This window comes from Poecile atricapillus, chromosome 39 (genome assembly GCF_030490865.1).
Source record: "Poecile atricapillus isolate bPoeAtr1 chromosome 39, bPoeAtr1.hap1, whole genome shotgun sequence".
NCBI lineage: Eukaryota > Metazoa > Chordata > Aves > Passeriformes > Paridae > Poecile > Poecile atricapillus.
Window position 1 is genome coordinate 1,210,249 of NC_081287.1, and position 19,690 is coordinate 1,229,938.

At 64.6% G+C, this 19,690-nt stretch overlaps 3 protein-coding genes across 9 annotated transcripts in view; 2 read left to right on the top strand and 1 right to left on the bottom strand.

Moving 5' to 3' along the window:
- The window catches only part of DNM2 (dynamin 2), a 63,299-nt gene extending 62,565 nt beyond the window's left edge, over positions 1-734 (bottom strand). The window contains 1 exon segment of the mRNA XM_058861912.1: positions 390-734. Coding sequence (XP_058717895.1) covers positions 390-697 — 308 coding nt within the window. The 5' untranslated portion in view covers positions 698-734.
- A 79-nt stretch (positions 735-813) lies between these two features.
- On the top strand, positions 814-9,285 carry QTRT1 (queuine tRNA-ribosyltransferase catalytic subunit 1). Of its 7 annotated transcripts, XM_058861799.1 has the most exons (12): positions 814-1,692; positions 1,775-1,843; positions 1,937-2,075; positions 3,751-3,829; positions 5,827-5,942; positions 7,533-7,671; positions 7,763-7,838; positions 7,946-8,055; positions 8,131-8,215; positions 8,319-8,458; positions 8,590-8,651; positions 8,919-8,948. In XM_058861799.1, exons 1-11 carry the CDS (start codon positions 838-840, stop codon positions 8,600-8,602), a joined length of 1,821 nt encoding a protein of 606 aa, XP_058717782.1. In that variant the 5' UTR covers positions 814-837; the 3' UTR covers positions 8,603-8,651; positions 8,919-8,948. The 7 variants fall into 7 exon arrangements, with proteins under 7 accessions (XP_058717782.1, XP_058717778.1, XP_058717781.1 ...); XM_058861795.1 differs by lacking the exon at positions 7,946-8,055 and having other exon boundaries at positions 8,919-9,285; XM_058861798.1 differs by lacking the exon at positions 8,919-8,948 and having other exon boundaries at positions 8,590-8,700.
- Positions 9,286-12,871: 3,586 nt separating this feature from the next.
- On the top strand, positions 12,872-17,849 carry LOC131591229 (beta-1,3-galactosyltransferase 5-like). The gene is made up of 3 exons (XM_058861711.1): positions 12,872-12,901; positions 13,443-13,723; positions 16,795-17,849. The coding sequence occupies exons 1-3, from the start codon at positions 12,872-12,874 to the stop codon at positions 17,786-17,788; spliced, it is 1,305 nt and encodes a 434-aa protein (XP_058717694.1). The 3' UTR covers positions 17,789-17,849.
- Positions 17,850-19,690: the final 1,841 nt, after the last annotated feature.

The following is a 19,690-nucleotide window of genomic DNA, read 5'->3' on the forward strand; positions in this document are numbered from 1 at the left end:
TTCCCTCTGGCCCCATTCCCGTTCCGTTCCCGGTCCCGTTCCCGGTCCCGTTCCCGTTCCGTTCCCCCTGGCCCCGTTCCCCCTGGCCCCGTTCCCGTTCCGTTCCCCGTTCCCGTTCCGTTCCCGGTCCGTTCCCCGTTCCCGTTCCCGGTCCCGTTCCGTTCCCCGTTCCCGGTTCCGTTCCCGTTCCCGTCCCCCTGGCCCGGTTCCCGTTCCCTTACGCCATTTGCGCATCCCTTCCGCCGCTGGCGCAGCCCCGGCCCCGCTCCGGGCCGCGCCCTTTGCGCCACCGCCGCTATTCCCGAACGCGCTCTACGCCCGCCGCTCCTCCCGCCGCTCCCGCCGCTCCCGCCGCCCTCCCCGCCGCCCCCGCCGCCCCCGCCGCTCACCGGCCCACGAAGTTCTCCAGCACCGAGCTCTTCCCGGCGCTCTGCCCGCCCACCACGGCGATCTGCGGCAGGTCCAGGTGGCAGCTCTGCCCGATGGAGCTGAAGGCGTCCTGAAGCTTGTTGACCAGCGGGATGAGCTCCTCCATGCCCCGGTTGCCCATGGCGGCGGCGGCGGTGCCGGGCCCGCGCTCCCGGCGGCGGCTCCTCCTCACGGGGCCCGCGGCGGCGGCGGCGGCCAAACTTCCCCTCAGAGTCTCCTCATCCGGCACCGCCGGGCCCGCCCCGCTGCCCCCAGCGCGCGCCGCCATTGGCCGGCTGCGCTGTCAATCAAATCAACGCGCAGAGCTGATAGGAGCGGAGCGCTGTCAATCACCGCGAAGGGGCGGGAAGGGGAAGCCAAAGCGCGCTTCCTATTGGTCGCCCGCCTGTCGCTCATCCTTGTCAACCAATGGGAGGAGGCGCTGCTGTGGTCCCGCCCTCACGCGGCGTTTCCGCCATTTCATTGGAGAGCGGGAGTTCCCCTCAGGAGCGAGGCCCGGACAGCACCGGGAGCCCGCCCGGCACCGGGAGCCCGCCCGGCACCGGGAGCCTGTCCCTGCCCTTCCCCGCCGTGCCCGCCGCTCCCACCGGCCCGACCAATGCAACCGTCACGGGAACCTTAGCGAAGGGAAAAACCCTCCCGCCATTAATCAGCCAGCCATCAATCAGCCGTTCCGTCTCTCCCGTTGGCTCTCCCGGTGTTTGGCGGCCCTGCCGTGCCCATGGAGCGTCCGCGCGTTCGCTCACGGGGAACGGGAGTCCCCAAGCGAAGCGCCGGGGCTGGAACGCCCCGGGAATCTCTTGGGTTTCCCCCCTTCAGGGACCGGAACCGGCAGGAATTGGCTCCGCTCCTTGCCCCGTGCGGGTTTGGAGGGGTCTCGGTGGATTTTGGGCGGTTTCCGCGGGGGTTTCGGGCGTCTCCGCTCCCGCTCGCTCCCCGCAAACCCCACCAGGCCCAACATGGCCCCGCCGTTACCTTGGCAACCGTCACTTCCGGTGCTTGGCCCCGCCCCTTCCGGTCCCGCGCTCCAAGATGGCGGCGCCCATGGCGGCTCCCCCGGTCCCGGTTCTGCGGATCGTGGCCGAGTGCGGGCGGAGCCGCGCCCGGGCCGGGGAGCTTCGGCTTCCTCACGGCACCGTCCCCTGCCCGGTCTTCATGCCCGTGGGCACCCGCGGCACCGCCAAGGGCCTGACGGCGGCGCAGCTGGCGGCGCTGGGCTGCCGGATCTGCCTGGGCAACACCTTCCACCTGGGCACGCGGCCGGTGAGCGGCACCGGGAGCGGCACCGGGAGGGGTCCCGGGATGTTCCCGGGGACTCTGGCGAGCTCTCCGTTCATTCCCGCAGGGTTCGGAGCTGGTCCGGCGCTCCGGGGGCCTGCACGGGTTCATGGATTGGCCTCACAATCTCCTGACGGTGAGAAATTGGGCGGGGGAGAATTTGGGGGGGTTTGGGGGGGTCGCGACCCCTCCCCCATGGCCGGTTTTGGGGTTTTTGGGGTCCCCCCAGGACAGCGGGGGGTTCCAGATGGTTTCCCTGCTGGAGCTGGCCGAGGTTTCCGAGGAGGGGGTTCGGTTCCAGCCCCCGCACGGCGGGGAGAGGATCCTGCTGAGCCCCGAGAGATCCATGGAGATCCAGAATGAACTGGGTGAGATTGGGGGGATCCCCGGGACCCCCCCAAACCCCCTGAGACCCCCCTGAGACCCCCCCGAACCCCCCAAACCCCTGAGACCCCCCTGGGATCCTGCTGAGCCCCGAGAGATCCATGGAGATCCAGAATGAGCTGGGTGAGACCCCTGAGACCCCCTGAACCCCCCTGAGACCCCCCCAAACCCCCCTGAACCCCCTGAGACCCCCTGAACCCCCTGGGATCCTGCTGAGCCCCGAGAGATCCATGGAGATCCAGAATGAACTGGGTGAGACTGGGGGGATCCCCGGGACCCCCCTGAACCCCCTGAGACCCCCCTGAGACCCCCCCTGAACCCCCCAAACCCCCCTGAACCCCCTGAGACCCCCCTGAACCCCCTGAACCCCCTGGGATCCTGCTGAGCCCCGAGAGATCCATGGAGATCCAGAACCAGCTGGGTGAGATTGGGGGGATCCCCTGAGACCCCCCAAACCCCCTGAGACCCCCTGAGACCCCCCTGAGACCCCCCCAAACCCCCTGAGACCCCCCTGAACCCCCTGATCCCCCTGGGATCCTGCTGAGCCCCGAGAGATCCATGGAGATCCAGAACCAGCTGGGTGAGATTGGGGGGATCCTGAGACCCCCTGAGACCCCCCCGAACCCCCCCAAACCCCCTGAGACCCCCCCAAATCCCCTGAGATCCCCCTGAACCCCCCAAACCCCCTGAGACCCTCCTGAGACCCCCAAACCCCCCAAATCCCCTGGGATCCTGCTGAGCCCCGAGAGATCCATGGAGATCCAGAACGAGTTGGGTGAGACCCCTGAGACCCCCCCAAACCCCCTGAGACCCCCCCTGAGACCCCCCAAACCCCCCCAAACCCCTGAGACCCCCCTGAGACCCCCTGAGACCCCCCCAAACCCCTGAGACCCCCCTGGGATCCTGCTGAGCCCCGAGAGATCCATGGAGATCCAGAACGAGTTGGGTGAGACCCCTGAGACCCCCTGAACCCCCTGAGACCCTTCCTGAACCCCCCTGAACCCCCCAAACCCCCTGAGACCCCCCTGAGACCCCCCCAAATCCCCTGGGATCCTGCTGAGCCCCGAGAGATCCATGGAGATCCAGAACGAACTGGGTGAGACTGGGGGGATCCCCGGGACCCCCCTGGGACCCCCCAAACCCCCTGAGACCCCCCCCAAACCCCCTGACATCCCCCAAACCCCCTGAGACCCCCTGGGACCCCCTGAACCTCCCTGAACCTCCTGGGACCCCCTGAGACCCTCCCTGAACCCCCCAAACCCGCCTGGGAATGGGAGGAGCCCCCCCTGACCCCCCCAGGAATTTGGGGATCCCCCCCTGACCCCTGCAGGAATTGGGGACCCCCCCCAGGAATTGGGGATTCCCCCCCTGACCCCCCTGGGAATTGGGGAGCCCCCCCTGACCCCTCCCAGGAATTGGGGATCCCCCCCAGGAATTGGGGACCCCCCCTGACCCCCCCGGGAATTGGGGATCCCCTGCAGGAATTGGGGGATCCCCCCCTGACCCCCCCAGGAATTGGGGACCCCCCCAGGAATTTGGGGACCCCCCCAGGAATTTGGGGACCCCCCCTGATCCCCCCCAGGAATTGGGGATCCCCCCTGACCCCCCCTGACCCCCGCAGGAATTTGGGGACCCCCCCTGACCCCCCCGCCCCCCCAGGCGCTGATATCGTGATGCAGTTGGACGATGTCGTGAGCAGCACAACCACGGGCCCGCGAGTGCAGGAGGCCATGGACAGGTGGGGACCCCCTGAGACCCCCCAGGGACACCCCCAGACCCCCTGGGACCCCCCCAGACCCCCCTGAGACCCCCCAGTGCCCTCTGGGACCCCCTGAGACCCCCTGAGTCCCCCTGGGACCCCCCTGAAACCCCCTGGGACCCCCAGAGACCCCCAGAGACCCCCTGAGACCCCCCTGAGACCCCCCAGGGACCCCTGGGACCCCCCTGGGACCCCCTGAGACCCCTGAGACCCCCCCCAAGACCCCCTGAGACCCCCTGAGACCCCCTGAGAACCCCCTGAGACCTCCTGGGACCCCCTGAGACCCCCCTGAGAACCCCTGGGACCCCCCCAGACGCCCCCAGACGCCCCCAGACCCATTTTTGCCCCCTCCCCAGGTCTGTTCGTTGGCTGGATCGCTGTGTGACCCCCCCAGGGAAGCCCCCAGACCCCCCAGGGAAGCCCCCAGACCCATTTCTGCCCCCTCCCCAGGTCGATCCGCTGGCTGGATCACTGTGTGACCCCCCCAGACCCCCCAGGGACCCCCCCAGACCCCCCAGGGAAGCCCCCAGACCCATTTTTGCCCCCTCCCCAGGTCTGTTCGTTGGCTGGATCACTGTGTGACCCCAGGGACCCCCAGGGAAGCCCCCAGACCCATTTTTGCCCCCTCCCCAGGTCAGTTCGCTGGCTGGATCGCTGTGTGACCCCCCCAGGGAAGCCCCCAGACCCATTTTTCCCCCCCCTCCCCAGGTCGATCCGTTGGCTGGATCGCTGTGTGACCCCCAGGGACCCCCAGGGAAGCCCCCAGACCCATTTCCCCCCCTGTCCCCAGGTCTGTCCGCTGGCTGGATCGCTGTGTGACCCCCCCAGGGAAGCCCCCAGACCCATTTTTCCCCCCCCTCCCCAGGTCGATCCGTTGGCTGGATCGCTGTGTGACCCCCAGGGACCCCCAGGGAAGCCCCCCAGACCCCCCAGGGAAGCCCCCAGACCCATTTCCCCCCCTGTCCCCAGGTCAGTCCGCTGGCTGGATCGCTGTGTGACCCCCCCAGACCCCCCAGGGAAGCCCCCAGACCCATTTCCCCCCTGTCCCCAGGTCTGTTCGCTGGCTGGATCGCTGTGTGACCTCCCCAGACCCCCAGGGAAGCCCCCAGACCCCCAGGGACACCCCCAGACCCCCAGGGAAGCCCCCAGACCCATTTCCCCCCTGTCCCCAGGTCAATCCGTTGGCTGGATCGCTGTGTGACCCCCCCCAGGGAAGCCCCCAGACCCATTTTTGCCCCCTCCCTCCCCAGGTCTATCCGCTGGCTGGATCGCTGTGTGACCCCCCCAGACCCCCCCAGACCCCCAGGGAAGCCCCCAGACCCATTTCCCTCCCTCCCCAGGTCGATCCGCTGGCTGGATCGCTGTGTGACCCCCCCAGGGACGCCCCCAGACCCCCCAGGGACCCCCCCAGACCCCCCCAGGGACGCCCCCAGACCCCCCAGGAACGCCCCCAGACCCCCCAGGGAAGCCCCCAGACCCATTTCCCCCCTGTCCCCAGGTCTGTTTGCTGGCTGGATCGCTGTGTGACCCCCCCAGGGAAGCCCCCAGACCCCCAGGGAAGCCCCCAGACCCCCCAGGGAAGCCCCCAGACCCCCAGGGACGCCCCCAGACCCATTTCCCCCCCTGTCCCCAGGTCTGTTCGCTGGCTGGATCGCTGTGTGACCCCCCCAGGGAAGCCCCCAGACCCCCCAGGGAAGCCCCCAGACCCATTTTTGCCCCCTCCCCAGGTCTGTTCGCTGGCTGGATCGCTGTGTGACCCCCAGGGACGCCCCCAGACCCTCCAGGGACGCCCCCAGACCCCCCCAGGGACACCCCCAGACCCCTCCAGGACCCCCCCAGACCCCCAGGGAAGCCCCCAGACCCATTTCCCCCCCTGTCCCCAGGTCTGTTCGCTGGCTGGATCGCTGTGTGGCCGCTCCTGGGATCCCCCAGACCCCCCAGGGACACCCCCAGACCCATTTCTGCCCCCTCCCCAGGTCAGTTCGCTGGCTGGATCGCTGTGTGGCCGCTCACGCCCGCCCGCAGCAGCAGCTCCTCTTCGCCATCGTCCAGGGGGGGCTGGAGCCAGAACTGCGCCTGCGCTGCATCCGAGGTGGGGCCTTCGTCATCATCATCATCATCATCATCATCATCATCAGCTTCCTCAGCTTCATCACCTTCCTCACCTTCCTCAGCTTCCTCAGCCTCATCAGCTTTCTCAGCTTCCTCAGCTTCATCACCTTCCTCAGCTTCCTCAGCTTCCTTAGCTTCATCAGCTTCATCAGCTTCCTCAGCTTCATCATCATCATCAGCTTCCTCAGCTTCCTCACCTTCCTCACCTTTCTCACCTTCCTCACCTTCCTCACCTTCCTCCCCTTCCTCATCTTCCTCACCTTCCTCACCTTCCTCACCCTCCTCACCCTCCTCACCCTCCTCACCCTCCTCACCCTCCTCACCCTCCTCACTCTCCTCACCCTCCTCACCCTCCTCACCTTCCTCACCTTCCTCACCCTCCTCACCCTCCTCACCCTCCTCACCCTCCTCACCCTCCTCACTCTCCTCACCTTCCTCACCTTCCTCACCCTCCTCACCTTCCTCACCCTCCTCACTCTCCTCACCCTCCTCACCTTCCTCACTCTCCTCACCCTCCTCACCTTCCTCACCCTCCTCACCCTCCTCACCCTCCTCACCTTCCTCACTCTCCTCACCCTCCTCACCTTCCTCACCCTCCTCACCTTCCTCACCCTCCTCACCCTCCTCACTCTCCTCACTCTCCTCACTCTCCTCACCTTCCTCATCTTCCTCACCTTCCTCACCTTCCTCACCCTCCTCACCTTCCTCACCCTCCTCACCCTCCTCACTCTCCTCACTCTCCTCACCCTCCTCACCTTCCTCATCTTCCTCACCTTCCTCACCTTCCTCACCCTCCTCACCCTCCTCACCCTCCTCACTCTCCTCACCCTCCTCACCTTCCTCACCTTCCTCACTCTCCTCACCTTCCTCACCCTCCTCACCTTCCTCACCCTCCTCTGCCTCACCCCTGCTCGGGACGGGCTCTGGGGGTCCTGGAGCAGCTCGGGAGGTCCCGGGGGGTCCCAGGGGTGATTTAGGGGGTCCCGGGGTGATTTGGGGGTCCCAGGGGTGATTTGGGGGTCCCAGGGGTGATTTGGGGGGTCCCAGAGGAGATTTGGGGGTCCCAGGGGGGATTTGGGGGGTCCCAGGAGGGATTTGGGGGGTCCCAGAGGAGATTTGGGGGTCCCAGGGGTGATTTGGGGGTCCCAGAGGAGATTTGGGGGGTCCCAGAGGAGATTTGGGGGTCCCAGGGTGGATTTGGGGGTCCCAGGGTTGATTTGAGGGGTCCCGGGGGGGTCCCAGGGATGATTTGGGGGGTTCAGGGGGGTCCCAGGGGTAATTTGGGGGGTCCCAGGGGTGATTTGGGGGTCCCAGGGATAATTTGGGGGGTCCCAGGGGTAATTTGGGGGTCTCCCACCCCCATTTCCCAGCCATGACCCAGCGGGACGCGCCCGGGGCTGCACTGGGGCTTGAGGAGGTTCAGGGGGGTCCGGGGGATCAGGGGTGATTTGGGGGGTCCCGAGGGGGTCCCAGGGGTAATTTGGGGGTCCCAGGGATAATTTGGGGGGTCCCAGGGGTAATTTGGGGGGTCCCAGAACCAATTTGGGGGTCTCCCACCCCCATTTCCCAGCCATGACCCAGCGGGACGTGCCGGGATTCGCCATCGGGGGCCTGAGCGGGGGCGAGGACAAGTCGAGCTTCTGGCGCACGGTGAAGCTGAGCGCCGAGCACCTGCCCCGGGACAAACCCCGCTACCTGATGGGCGTGGGGTGAGTCTGGGGGACCCCCAAAAACCCCCGGGGACCCCCCCAAAAACCCCCGGGGACCCCCGGATTCAGCCCCCAATTTGCCCCCCCTCAGCTACGCCACGGATCTGGTGGTTTGCGTGGCGCTGGGCTGCGACATGTTCGACTGCGTCTTCCCCACGCGCACGGCGGTGAGTGGGGGTCTTCAAGGGGGTGAGAGGGGGGTTTGGGGACCCCCCAGACCCCTCCCCAAGATTTTGGGGACCCCCATAACCCTCCCTGACCCCTCCCCTCGCAGCGTTTCGGTTCGGCTTTGGTGCCCTGGGGGTCGCTGCAGTTGAAAAATCAGAAATTCGCCAAAGATTTCCGACCCATCGACGCCGACTGCGGCTGCCCCACGTGCCAGAGGTGGGCGGGGTGATTTTGGGGAGGGGTCTCTGAGGTGTCCCCCTCCCCAAATTCCTCATTTCCTCTCTTTTCCAGGCATTCCAGGGCGTTCCTGCACGCTCTGCTCCGCTCCAACACGGCCGCGCTGCACCTGCTCACCCTGCACAACGTCGCTTACCAGGTGGGGCTGGGGGCTTCTGGGGGGATTTGGGGGGGATTTGGGGGAATTTGGGGGGGATTTGGGGGTCTCAGAACCCCCCCTGAGCCTCGGGACCCCTTCTCAGATGAAGCTGATGGGATCCATCCGGGAGAGCATCGTCCAGCAGAGATTCCCGGAGTTCGTGCGGGAGTTCATGGCCAGAATGTACGGGGGGCGCGGGGGACCCCCGGCCTGGGCTCGGGAGGCTCTGGGGTCTGTGGGGATCCCCCTGGACTGAGGGGAGACCCCCAGGAGCACCCCAAATTCCCCTGGATTGAGGGGAGACCCCCAGGAGCACCCCAAATTCCCCTGGGTTGAGGGGAGACCCCCAGAACTGCCCCAAATTCCCAGGGGACCCCCCTGGACTGAGGGGAGACCCCCAGGAGCACCCCCAATTCCCAGGGGAGACCCCCAGGAGCACCCCAAATTCCCCTGGATTGAGGGGAGACCCCCCAGGATCACCCCAAATTCCCCTGGAATGAGGGGAGACCCCCCAGGATCACCCCAAATTCCCCTGGATTGAGGGGAGACCCCCCAGGATCACCCCAAATTCCCCTGGATTGAGGGGAGACCCCCCAGGAGCACCCCAAATTCCCAGGGGAGACCCCCAGGATCACCCCAATTCCCCTGGGTTGAGGGGAGACCCCCAGGACCACCCCCAATTCCCAGGGGAGACCCCCAGGACCACCCCCAATTCCCAGGGGAGACCCCCAGGATCACCCCAAATTCCCAGGGGAGACCCCCAGGAGCACCCCCAATTCCCCTGGACTGAGGGGAGACCCCCCAAGACCACCCCAAATTCCCAGGGGAGACCCCTGGACTGAGGGGAGACCCCCAGGAGCACCCCCAATTCCCAGGGGACCCCCCTGGACTGAGGGGAGACCCCCCAGGAGCACCCCCAATTCCCAGGGGAGACCCCTGGATCACCCCCAATTCCCAGGGGAGACCCCCAGGAGCACCCCCAATTCCCCTGGATTGAGGGGAGACCCCCCAGGAGCACCCCCAATTCCCAGGGGACCCCCCCAGAACTGCCCCCAATTCCCAGGGGACCCCCCCAGGATCACCCCCAATTCCCAGGGGATCCCCCTGGACTGAGGGGAGACCCCCCAGGACCACCCCAAATTCCCAGGGGACCCCCAGGATCACCCCCAATTCCCAGGGGACCCCCCCAGGCTCCTGAATCCCCTCCCCCACCAGGAGGTTTTGGGGTTTTTTTTACGGTTTTTGGGTTTATTTTTTTACTGTTTTGGGGTTTTTTAAAGAATGGAAATAAAAGAATTTGGAAGAGAGCGGCTGCTGCGGTTCTGAGGGGCTGGGGACACTTGGGGACACTTTGGGGACACTTTGGGACACCTTGGGGACACTTTGGGATGCTTTGGGGACACTTTGGGACACTTGGGGACACTTTGGGGACACTTTGGGGACACTTGGGGACACTTTGGGGACACTTGGGGACACTTGGGGACACTTGGGGACACTTTGGGGACACTTGGGGACACTTGGGGACACTTGAGGACGCTTTGGGGACACTGGGGATACTCTGGGGACACTGAGGACATTTGGGGACACTCTAGGGACACTTGGGGACACTTTGGGGACACTTTGGGGACACTCTGGGACACTTGGGGACACTTTGGGGACACTTTGGGGACACTTGGGGACACTTTGGGGATACTGGGGACACTTTGGGACACTTGACGATGCTTTGGGGACACTTTGGGACACTTTGGGACACTTGAGGACAGTTTGGGACACTGGGAACACCCCGGGGGCACTTTGGGGACACTGGGGACACTTTGAGGACACTTGGGGACACTTTGGGGACACTTTGGGAACAGTTTTTGGGGACACTTTGAGGACACTTTGAGAACACTTTTGGGGACACTTTGGGGACAGTTTCTGGGGACACTGGGGACACTCTGGGGACACTTTGGGACACTTGGGGACACTTTGGGGACACTTTGGGGACACTTTGGGACACTTTGGGGACACTTTGGGGACACTCTGGGACACTTGGGGACACTTTGGGGACACTTTGGGAACAGTTTTTGGGGACACTGGGGACACTTTGAGAACACTTTTGGGGACACTTTGGGGACAGTTTCTGGGGACACTTTGGGGACACTCTGGGGACACTTTGGGACACTTTGGGGACACCTTGGGGACACTTTGGGGACACTTTGGGACACTCTGGGGACACTGAGGACATTTGGGGACACTCTGGGAACACTTTGGGGACACTTTGGAGACACTTTGGGACACTCTGGGGACAGTTTGGGGACACTTTGGGGACACTTTGGGGACACTGGGGACACTTGGGGACACTTGAGGACGCTTTGGGGACACTGGGGATACTCTGGGGACACTGAGGACATTTGGGGACACTCTAGGGACACTTGGGGACACTTTGGGGACACTTTGGGGACACTTTGGGGACACTCTGGGACACTTGGGGACACTTTGGGGACACTTTGGGGACACTTTGGGGACACTTTGGGACACTTTGGGGACACTTGAGGATGCTTTGGGGACACTTGGGGACACTTTGGGGACACTTTGGGGACACTTTGGGATGCTTTGGGACACCTTTGGGACACTTGAGGACAGTTTGGGACACTCTGGGGACACTTTGGGGACACTTTGGGACACTTGAGGACGCTTTGGGGACATTCTGGGGACACTTTGGGGTCTCTTGGGGACACACTGGTGACACTCTGGGGACACTTTGGGGACACTGAGTGTCCCTGTCACCCCTGGAGTGACACCTGCATGTCTGTGGTGACACTGGTGTGTCCATGGTGACACCTGTGTGACCACAGTGACACCTGTTTGGTGACACCCGAGTGTCCCTGTCACCCCTGGGGTGACACCTGTGTGTCTGTGGTGGCACCTGAGTGTCCCTGTCACCCTTGGGGTGGCACCTGCGTGTCTGTGGTGGCACCTGAGTGTCCCTGTCACCCTTGGGGTGACACCTGTGTGGCCATGGTGGCACCTGAGTGTCCCTGTCACCCCTGTGGTGACACCTGAGTGTCCCTGTCACCCTTGGGGTGGCACCTGCATGTCTGTGGTGGCACCTGTGTGTCCCTGTCACCCCTGGGGACAGTGTGTCCATGGTGTCCCCAGTTTGGTGTCCCCAGTTCTGGGTGTCCCCAGTTTGGTGTCCCCAGTTTGGTGACCTCGTGGTGTCCCCAGTTCAGTGTCCCCAGTTTGGTGTCCCCAGTTTGATGTCCCCAGTTTGATGTCCCCAGAGTGTCCCCAGTCCGGTGTCCCCAGTTTGGTGACCTCGTGGTGACCCCAGAGTGTCCCCAGTCCAGTGTCCCCAGTCCAGTGTCCCCAGTCCAGTGTCCCCAGTCCAGTGTCCCCAGTTTGGTGTCCCCAGAGTGTCCCCAGTTTGATGTCCCCAGTTTGGTGACCCCGGAGTGTCCCCAGTTTGGTGTCCCCAGTTCAGTGTCCCCGTGGTGTCCCCAGTCCGGTGTCCCCAGTTTGGTGACCCCGTGGTGTCCCCGGTGCCACCAGAGGCGGAAGTTTGAGGAGCTCCGGGTGACCTCGTGGTGTCCCCAGAGTGTCCCCAGTCCGGTGTCCCCAGTTCAGTGTCCCCAGTTTGGTGTCCCCAGTTCAGTGTCCCCAGTTTGGTGTCCCCAGTTCAGTGTCCCCAGTTTGGTGTCCCCAGAGTGTCCCCAGTCCAGTGTCCCCAGTTTGGTGACCCCGTGGTGTCCCCAGTCCGGTGTCCCCAGTTTGGTGTCCCCAGTTTGGTGTCCCCAGTTTGGTGTCCCCAGTTCAGTGTCCCCAGTTTGATGTCCCCAGTTTGGTGTCCCCATTCCGGTGTCCCCAGTTTGGTGACCCCGTGGTGTCCCCGGTGCCACCAGAGGCGGAAGTTTGAGGAGCTCCGGGTGACCTCATGGTGTCCCCAGTTTGGTGTCCCCAGTTTGGTGTCCCCAGTTTGGTGTCCCCAGTTCAGTGTCCCCAGTTCAGTGTCCCCAGTTTGGTGTCCCCAGTCCGGTGTCCCCAGTTCGGTGTCCCCAGTCCAGTGTCCCCAGTCCTTGGTGACCTCCTGGTGTCCCCAGAGTGTCCCCAGTCCGGTGTCCCCAGTTTGGTGTCCCCAGAGTGTCCCCAGTCCGGTGTCCCCAGTTCTGGGTGTCCCCGTGGTGACCCCGGTGCCACCAGAGGCGGAAGTTTGAGGAGCTCCGGGTGACCTCGTGGTGTCCTAGTTCAGTGTCCCCAGTTCAGTGTCCCCAGTTCAGTGTCCCCAGTTTGGTGTCCCCAGTTTGGTGTCCCCAGTTCAGTGTCCCCAGTCCGGTGTCCCCAGTTTGGTGTCCCCAGTTTGATGTCCCCAGTTTGGTGTCCCCAGTCCGGTGTCCCCAGTTTGGTGACCCCGTGGTGTCCCCAGTTTGGTGTCCCCAGTTTGGTGACCCCGTGGTGACCCCGGTGCCACCAGAGGCGGAAGTTTGAGGAGCTCCGGGTGACCCCAGTTCAGTGTCCCCAGTTTGGTGTCCCCAGTCCGGTGTCCCCAGTTCGGTGACCTCGTGGTGTCCCCAGTCCGGTGTCCCCAGTTTGGTGTCCCCAGTTTGGTGTCCCCAGAGTGTCCCCAGTCCGGTGTCCCCAGTGTCCCCAGTCCGGTGTCCCCAGTTTGGTGACCCCATGGTGTCCCCGGTGCCACCAGAGGCGGAAGTTTGAGGAGCTCCGGGTGACCTCGTGGTGTCCCCAGTCCGGTGTCCCCAGTTTGGTGTCCCCAGAGTGTCCCCAGTCCGGTGTCCCCAGTTTGGTGACCCCGTGGTGTCCCCGGTGCCACCAGAGGCGGAAGTTTGAGGAGCTCCGGGTGACCTCGTGGTGACCCCAGTTTGGTGTCCCCAGTTTGGTGTCCCCAGTTTGATGTCCCCAGTTTGGTGACCCCGTGGTGTCCCCAGTCCAGTGTCCCCAGTTTGGTGACCCCGTGGTGTCCCCAGTTCAGTGTCCCCAGTTTGGTGACCTCGTGGTGTCCCCGGTGCCACCAGAGGCGGAAGTTTGAGGAGCTCCGGGTGACCCCGTGGTGTCCCCAGTTCAGTGTCCCCAGTTCTGGGTGTCCCCAGTTTGATGTCCCCAGTTTGGTGTCCCCAGTTCAGTGTCCCCAGTTTGATGTCCCCAGTCCGGTGTCCCCAGAGTGTCCCCAGTCCGGTGTCCCCAGTCCGGTGTCCCCAGTTTGGTGACCCCGTGGTGTCCCCGGTGCCACCAGAGGCGGAAGTTTGAGGAGCTCCGGGTGTGGCCGGGGGGGCGGGGCCAGCCCCGGGTGTGGCACCTGCGTCACCTCTGTCCCCACATTTCTGCCCCTGCCGGCCACGGCCACCACAGAGCCACCGCGGGTGGGGACTGGGAGCACTGGGAGCACTGGGAGCTGCACCTGGACACCACTGGGAGCCACTGGGAGCCACTGGGAGTGACTGGGAGCCACTGGGACACCACTGGGAGTTACTGGGAGCTGCACCTGGGAGCCACTGGGAGCCACTGGGAGCCACCGTGAGTGACTGGGACATGACTGGGAGGCACTGGGAGTTACTGGGAGTGACTGGGACACGACTGGGAGGCACTGGGAGTTACTGGGAGTGACTGGGAGAGACTGGGAGCCACTGGGAGCCACTGGGAGCGACAGGGAGTTACTGGGAGTTACTGGGAGTTACTGGGAGCTGCACCTGGGAGCCACCGTGAGGGACTGGGACACGACTGGGAGGCACTGGGAGTTACTGGGAGGCACTGGGAGCACTGGGAAGGGTCGTGAACTGCACCGGGGAGACACTGGGAGGCACTGGGAGGCACTGGGAGCGACTGGGAGCCACCGTGAGGGACTGGGACACGACTGGGAGGCACTGGGAGTTACTGGGAGTCACTGGGAGCCACCGTGAGGGACTGGAACACGACTGGGAGGCACTGGGAGTTACTGGGAGCCACTGGGAGCCACCGTGGGGGACTGGGAGCACTGGGAAGGGCTGGGAGCTGCGCCTGGGAGTTACTGGTGCTACTGGGACACGACTGGGAGTTACTGGAAGTGACTGGGAGCACTGGGAGCTGCACCTGGACATGACTGGGAGCCACTGGGAGCGACTGGGAGCCACTGGGAGTTACTGGGAGCACTGGGAAGGGCTGGGAGCTGCACTTGGCAGTCACTGGGAGTTACTGGGACAAGACTGGGAGTTACTGGGAGCACTGGGAAAGACTGGGACTGGCACTCAGAGGTAACTGGGAGTTACTGGGAGCACTGGGAAGGACTGGGACTGGCACTCAGAGGTAACTGGGAGTTACTGGGAGCACTGGGACACGCTGGGAGGGGTGGGGTGAGACCCCCGGGGGGGTCCTGGGGGTCAGCCAGGGACCAGTGAGGGACCCTGACAGCCCCCTCCCAGTACTGGGGGAACTGGGAGGGACTGGGAGGGACTGGGAAGGGCCGGAAGCAGCACCTGGAATAAACTGGGAGCCACTGGGAGGACTGGGAAGGGCCGAAGGCAAAGCGGGGAACTGGGGAAGGCGGCGTGGCACAGCCAGGGGTGAACTGGGATGAACTGGGATGAACTGGGATGAACTGGACGGGGCTGGACTCAGCCCCAGGACCCCCAGAGCTCCCCCGAGACCCCCAAACTGGTCTGACTGGTGGAACTGGTGGGCCCCTGGCGGCGCCTCCCGCTCTTATCGCGTCCGGAGCCTTATCAGGAACTGGGAATGGGGAGGGGGGAGAGAGAGGGGGACCCCGGGAATGGGGAGGGGGGAGAGAGAGGGGGACCCCGGGAATGGGGAGGGGGCTCAGGGATCCGGGAATGGGGAGGGGGATCCGGGATCCGGGAATGGGGAGGGGGACCCCGGGAATGGGGAGGGGGGAGAGGGGGACCCCGGGAATGGGGAGGGGGGAGAGAGAGGGGGACCCCGGGAATGGGGAGGGGGGAGAGGGGGACCCCGGGAATGGGGAGGGGGATCTGGGAATGGGGAGGGGGCTCAGGAATGGGGAGGGGGATCCGGGAGGATCCGGGAATGGGGAGGGGGGAGAGGGGGACCCCGGGAATGGGGAGAAGGAACCGGGAATGGGGAGGGGGGAGAGAGAGGGGGACCCCGGGAATGGGGAGGGGTCTCAGGGGATCCGGGAATGGGGAGGGGGACCCCGGGAATGGGGAGGGGTCTCAGGGGATCCGGGAATGGGGAGGGGGCTCAGGGGGATCCGGGAATGGGGAGGGGGACCCCGGGAATGGGGAGGGGTCTCAGGGGATCCGGGAATGGGGAGGGGGACCCCGGGAATGGGGAGGGGTCCCAAGGGATCCGGGAATGGGGAGGGGGATCCGGGATCCGGGAATGGGGAGGGGGATGGGAGGATCCGGGAATGGGGAGGGGGATGGGAGGATCCGGGAGTGTGGGGGAGGGGCACGCGGGGAGGGTCCCTTAAAGGGAGGGACAGGGACACCCTGGGGGGGGGGAGGGGCAGCCGGGGACTTTGGGGAGGGGTCGGCACGGGGGGGGGGTGGGGCCCGGTGGGTGCAGGGTGGGGGTTTGGGGCTCGGTCAGGATTTGGGTGCCAGGATTTGGGTGCTGATGGGATTTGGGTGCCAGGATTTGGGTGTCCCTGGGATTTGGGTGTCCCTGGGATTTGGGCACCCCCAGGATTGGGATTTGGGTGTCCCTGGGATTTGGGTGTCCCTGGGATTTGGGTGTCCCTGGGATTTGGGTGCTGGGATTTGGGTGTCAGGATTTGGGTGCTGATGGGATTTGGGCACCCCCAGGATCCGGATGCTCGGGTCCCTGGGATTTGGGTGTCAGGATTTGGGTGCTGATGGGATTTGGGTGTCCCTGGGATTTGGGTGTCCCTGAGATTTGGGTGTCAGGATTTGGATGCCAGTGGGATTTGGGTGTCAGAAGGATTTGGGTGCTGATGGGATTTGGGTGTCAGAGGGATTTGGGCACCCCCAGGACTGGGATTTGGGTGTCCCTGGGATTCAGGTGTCCCTGGGATTTGGGTGCTGGGATTTGGGTGTCCCTGGGATTTGGGCACCCCCAGGATTGGGATTTGGGTGTCCCTGGGATTTGGGTGCTGGGATTTGGGTGTCCCTGGGATTTGGGCACCCCCAGGATTGGGATTTGGGTGTCCCTGGGATTTGGGTGCTGGGATTTGGGTGTCCCTGGGATTTGGCTGTCAGGATTTGGGTGCCAGTGGGATTTGGGTGCCAGGATTTGGGTGCCACTGGGATTTGGGTGTCCCTGGGATTTGGGTGTCAGGATTTGGATGCCAGAGGGATTTGGGTGTCCCTGGGATTTGGGTGCCACTGGGATTTGGGTGTCAGAAGGATTTGGGGGTCAGGATTTGGGTGCCAGGATTTGGGTGTCCCTGGGATTTGGCTGTCAGGATTTGGATGCCAGGATTTGGGTGCCAGAGGGATTTGGGTGTCCCTGGGATTTGGGTGTCAGGATTTGGGTGCTGATGGGATTTGGGCACCCCAGGATTGGGATTTGGGTGTCCCCGGGATTTGGGTGCTGGGATTTGGCTGTCACCAGGACACAGCCGCCCTGTGGCTCCCGGTTCCGGTGTGATCCCATTCCCCTCTCCCACCCCACAGCTCCACCATGAAGCTCCCGCCGCTCTCCCGCCTCCTGGCCCTGCCGGTAGCCGCAGCCCTGGCCCTGCTGGCCCTGCACTCCCGCCCCTCCCCACACCCTCCCATCACCGCCACCACCACCCCCGGCACAACCCCGCGCCCCAACAACGCCACGGCACCCACCCGCCACCCCCTCCAACCCCCGTACCCCCACCCCTACCGCTTCCTCCTCAACCACCCCGACAAGTGCCGGGGCCGGACGCCGTTCCTGGTGCTGCTGGTGGTCACGTCCCCGGCCGACCTGGCCGCCCGCGACGCCGTGCGCCGCACCTGGGGCAACGAGAGCGCGGTGCCGGGGCTGGAGGTGCTGCGGCTCTTCCTGCTGGGAGTTCACCCGGCCTTCGGCGAGGAGCTGCGGCCGGTGCTGCGCGAGGAGGACGAGCTGCACCGCGACCTGCTCCAGCAGGATTTCCTCGACACCTACAACAACCTGACGCTCAAGACGCTGATGGGCTTGGAGTGGGTGAGCCGCTTCTGTCCCAACGCCAGCTACGTGATGAAGGCCGACCACGACGTCTTCCTCAACCTGGAGTTCCTGGCGGGATTGTTGAGGCCGGCCAGGAGTAATTTCCTCACGGGTTACGTCTACCGGCGCACCGGGCCGCTGCGGAACCGCGCTTACAAGTGGTTTGTGCCGCGGGAGGTTTACCCCAACGACACCTACCCGCCCTACTGCGGCGGGCCCGGCTACGTCCTCTCGGGGGACCTGGCCCTGCGCGTCTTCGGCGCGGCGCAGACGCTGCCGCTCATCAACATGGAGGACGCCTTCGTGGGGATCTGCCTGCACGCGCTGGGCGTGGCGGTCACCGATCCGCCGCCGGGAGCGTTCCTCATGTACCGGCTGGAGTACGAGCGCTGCCGGTTCCGCCGGCTGGTGATGGTTCATCACTACGGGCCCGGGGAGCTGCTGCGGATCTGGCCGCACTTCAGCCGGGGCCGGGAGGAGTGTCCCTAGGGCTGGGAGGGCTGGGATCTGCTGCTGCTGGGATCCCGGGATCCACTGGCTCTCGCTGGGATCCACTGGCTCTCGCTGGGATCCACTGACTGACACTGGGATCTGCTGGTGGTGGCACCGGGATCCACTGACTGACACTGGGATCCACTGACTGTCACTGGGATCCACTGACTCTCACCGGGATCCACTGACTGTCACTGGGAAATGCTGGTGGTGCTGGGATCCCAGGATCCCCTGACTGTCACTGGGATCTGCTGGTGGTGCCAGGACCCCGGGATCCACTGTCGCTGGGATCCACTGACTGTCACTGGGATCCACTGACTGTCACTGGGAAATGCTGGTGGTGCTGGGATCCCAGGATCCACTGACTCTCACTGGGATCCACTGACTGACACTGGGATCCACTGACTCTCACTGGGATCCACTGACCGTCACTGGGATCTGCTGGTGGTGCCAGGATCACGGGATCCACTGACTGTCACTGGGAAATGCTGGTGGTGGCACCAGGATCCACTGACTGTCACTGGGATCCACTGACTGTCGCTGGGATCCACTGACCGTCACTGGGATCTGCTGGTGGTTCCAGGATCACGGGATCCACTGACTGTCACTGGGAAATGCTGGTGGGACTGGGATCCCAGGATCCACTGACTGTCACTGGGATCTGCTGGTTGTACTGGGATCTGCTGGTGGTACTGGGAACTGCTGACTGTCACTGGGAACTGCTGGTGATGCGGGGATCCCGGGATCCACTGACTGTCACCGGGATCTGCTGGTGGCACTGGGATCCCGGGATCCACTGACTGACACTGGGATCTGCTGGTGGTGCCGGGATCCACTGACCGTCACTGGGATCCACTGGCACTGGGATCCACTGACTGACACTGGGATCTGTTGGTGGCACCAGGATCTGATGGTGGCACTGGGAAATGCTGGTGGCACCGGAATCTGCTGGTGGTACCGGGATCCACTGACTGTCACTGGGATCCACTGACTCTCACTGGGATCTGCTGGACTGAGCTCTCCCGGTGTCCCTGACTGTGCTGGGATCCACTGGTGTCACTGGGATCTGTTGGTGTCACTGGGATCCACTGACTGAGACGTCCCACTGTCCCTGGCTGTGCCGGGATCCAGTGTCACTGGGATCCACTGGTGTCACTGGGATCCACTGGTGTCACTGGGATTTGTTGGTATCACTGGGATCTGTTGGTCACTGGGATCCATTGGTGTCACCGGGATCCACTGACTGAGCCCTCCCGGTGTCCCTGGCTGTCACTGGGATCCACTGGTGTCACTGGGATCGATCCACTGACTGAGCCCTCCCGCTGTCCGTGGCTGTGCTGGATCCACTGGTGTCACTGGGATCCACTGGTGTCACTGGGATCCACTGGTATCACCGGGATCCACTGACTGAGCCCTCCCGCTGTCCGTGGCCGTGCCGGATCCCGGCTCTGGAGCAGCCGCTGAACCTCCGGCTCCCCCCGTGGTCGCTCCCGTCCCTCCGAGCCGTTCTTTGGTTATCCGGGATGGATCCGGGATCTGCTGGGATCCACCAGGATCTGGGATCTGCTGGGATCTGCCGGGATCCGGGATCCGCCGCCTGGCATTAATTTATATCCGATGTTTTTAATAAAAGGGCTGGAGCCTCGCGGGTGTCGGTGCCGCCGTCCCGACGGATCCGGGTGGGGAAGGGGCCCCGGAGCTGGAATGTGCCTCGATCTGGGCAGTGATCCCGGGGTTTCCCGGGATCTGACGCATTCCAGGAGCTGTTCCCAGGGTTTGAGAGGATCTGACACATTCCAGGAGCTGTTCCCGAGATCTGACGCATTCCAGGAGCTGTTCCCGGGATCTGACACATTCCAGGAGCTGTTCCCGGGATCTGACACATTCCAGGAGCTGTTC

Bases quoted from the DNA above. Each gene is read 5' to 3' on its own strand.
- LOC131591229 (XM_058861711.1), top strand. From the start codon at position 12,872: ATGGTGTCCCCGGTGCCACCAGAGGCGGAA. The intron at 12,902-13,442 runs GTTTGAGGAGCT...CGGTGCCACCAG, and splicing joins CGGTGCCACCAGAGGCGGAA to AGGCGGAAGTTTGAGGAGCT. The intron at 13,724-16,794 runs GTGAGTGACTGG...CCCACCCCACAG, and splicing joins GGGAGCCACTGGGAGCCACC to CTCCACCATGAAGCTCCCGC.
- QTRT1 (XM_058861795.1), top strand. From the start codon at position 838: ATGGGAGGAGGCGCTGCTGTGGTCCCGCCCTCACGCGGCGTTTCCGCC. The intron at 2,076-3,750 runs GTGAGATTGGGG...CCGCCCCCCCAG, and splicing joins GGAGATCCAGAATGAACTGG to GCGCTGATATCGTGATGCAG. The intron at 5,943-7,532 runs GTGGGGCCTTCG...CCCATTTCCCAG, and splicing joins GCGCCTGCGCTGCATCCGAG to CCATGACCCAGCGGGACGTG.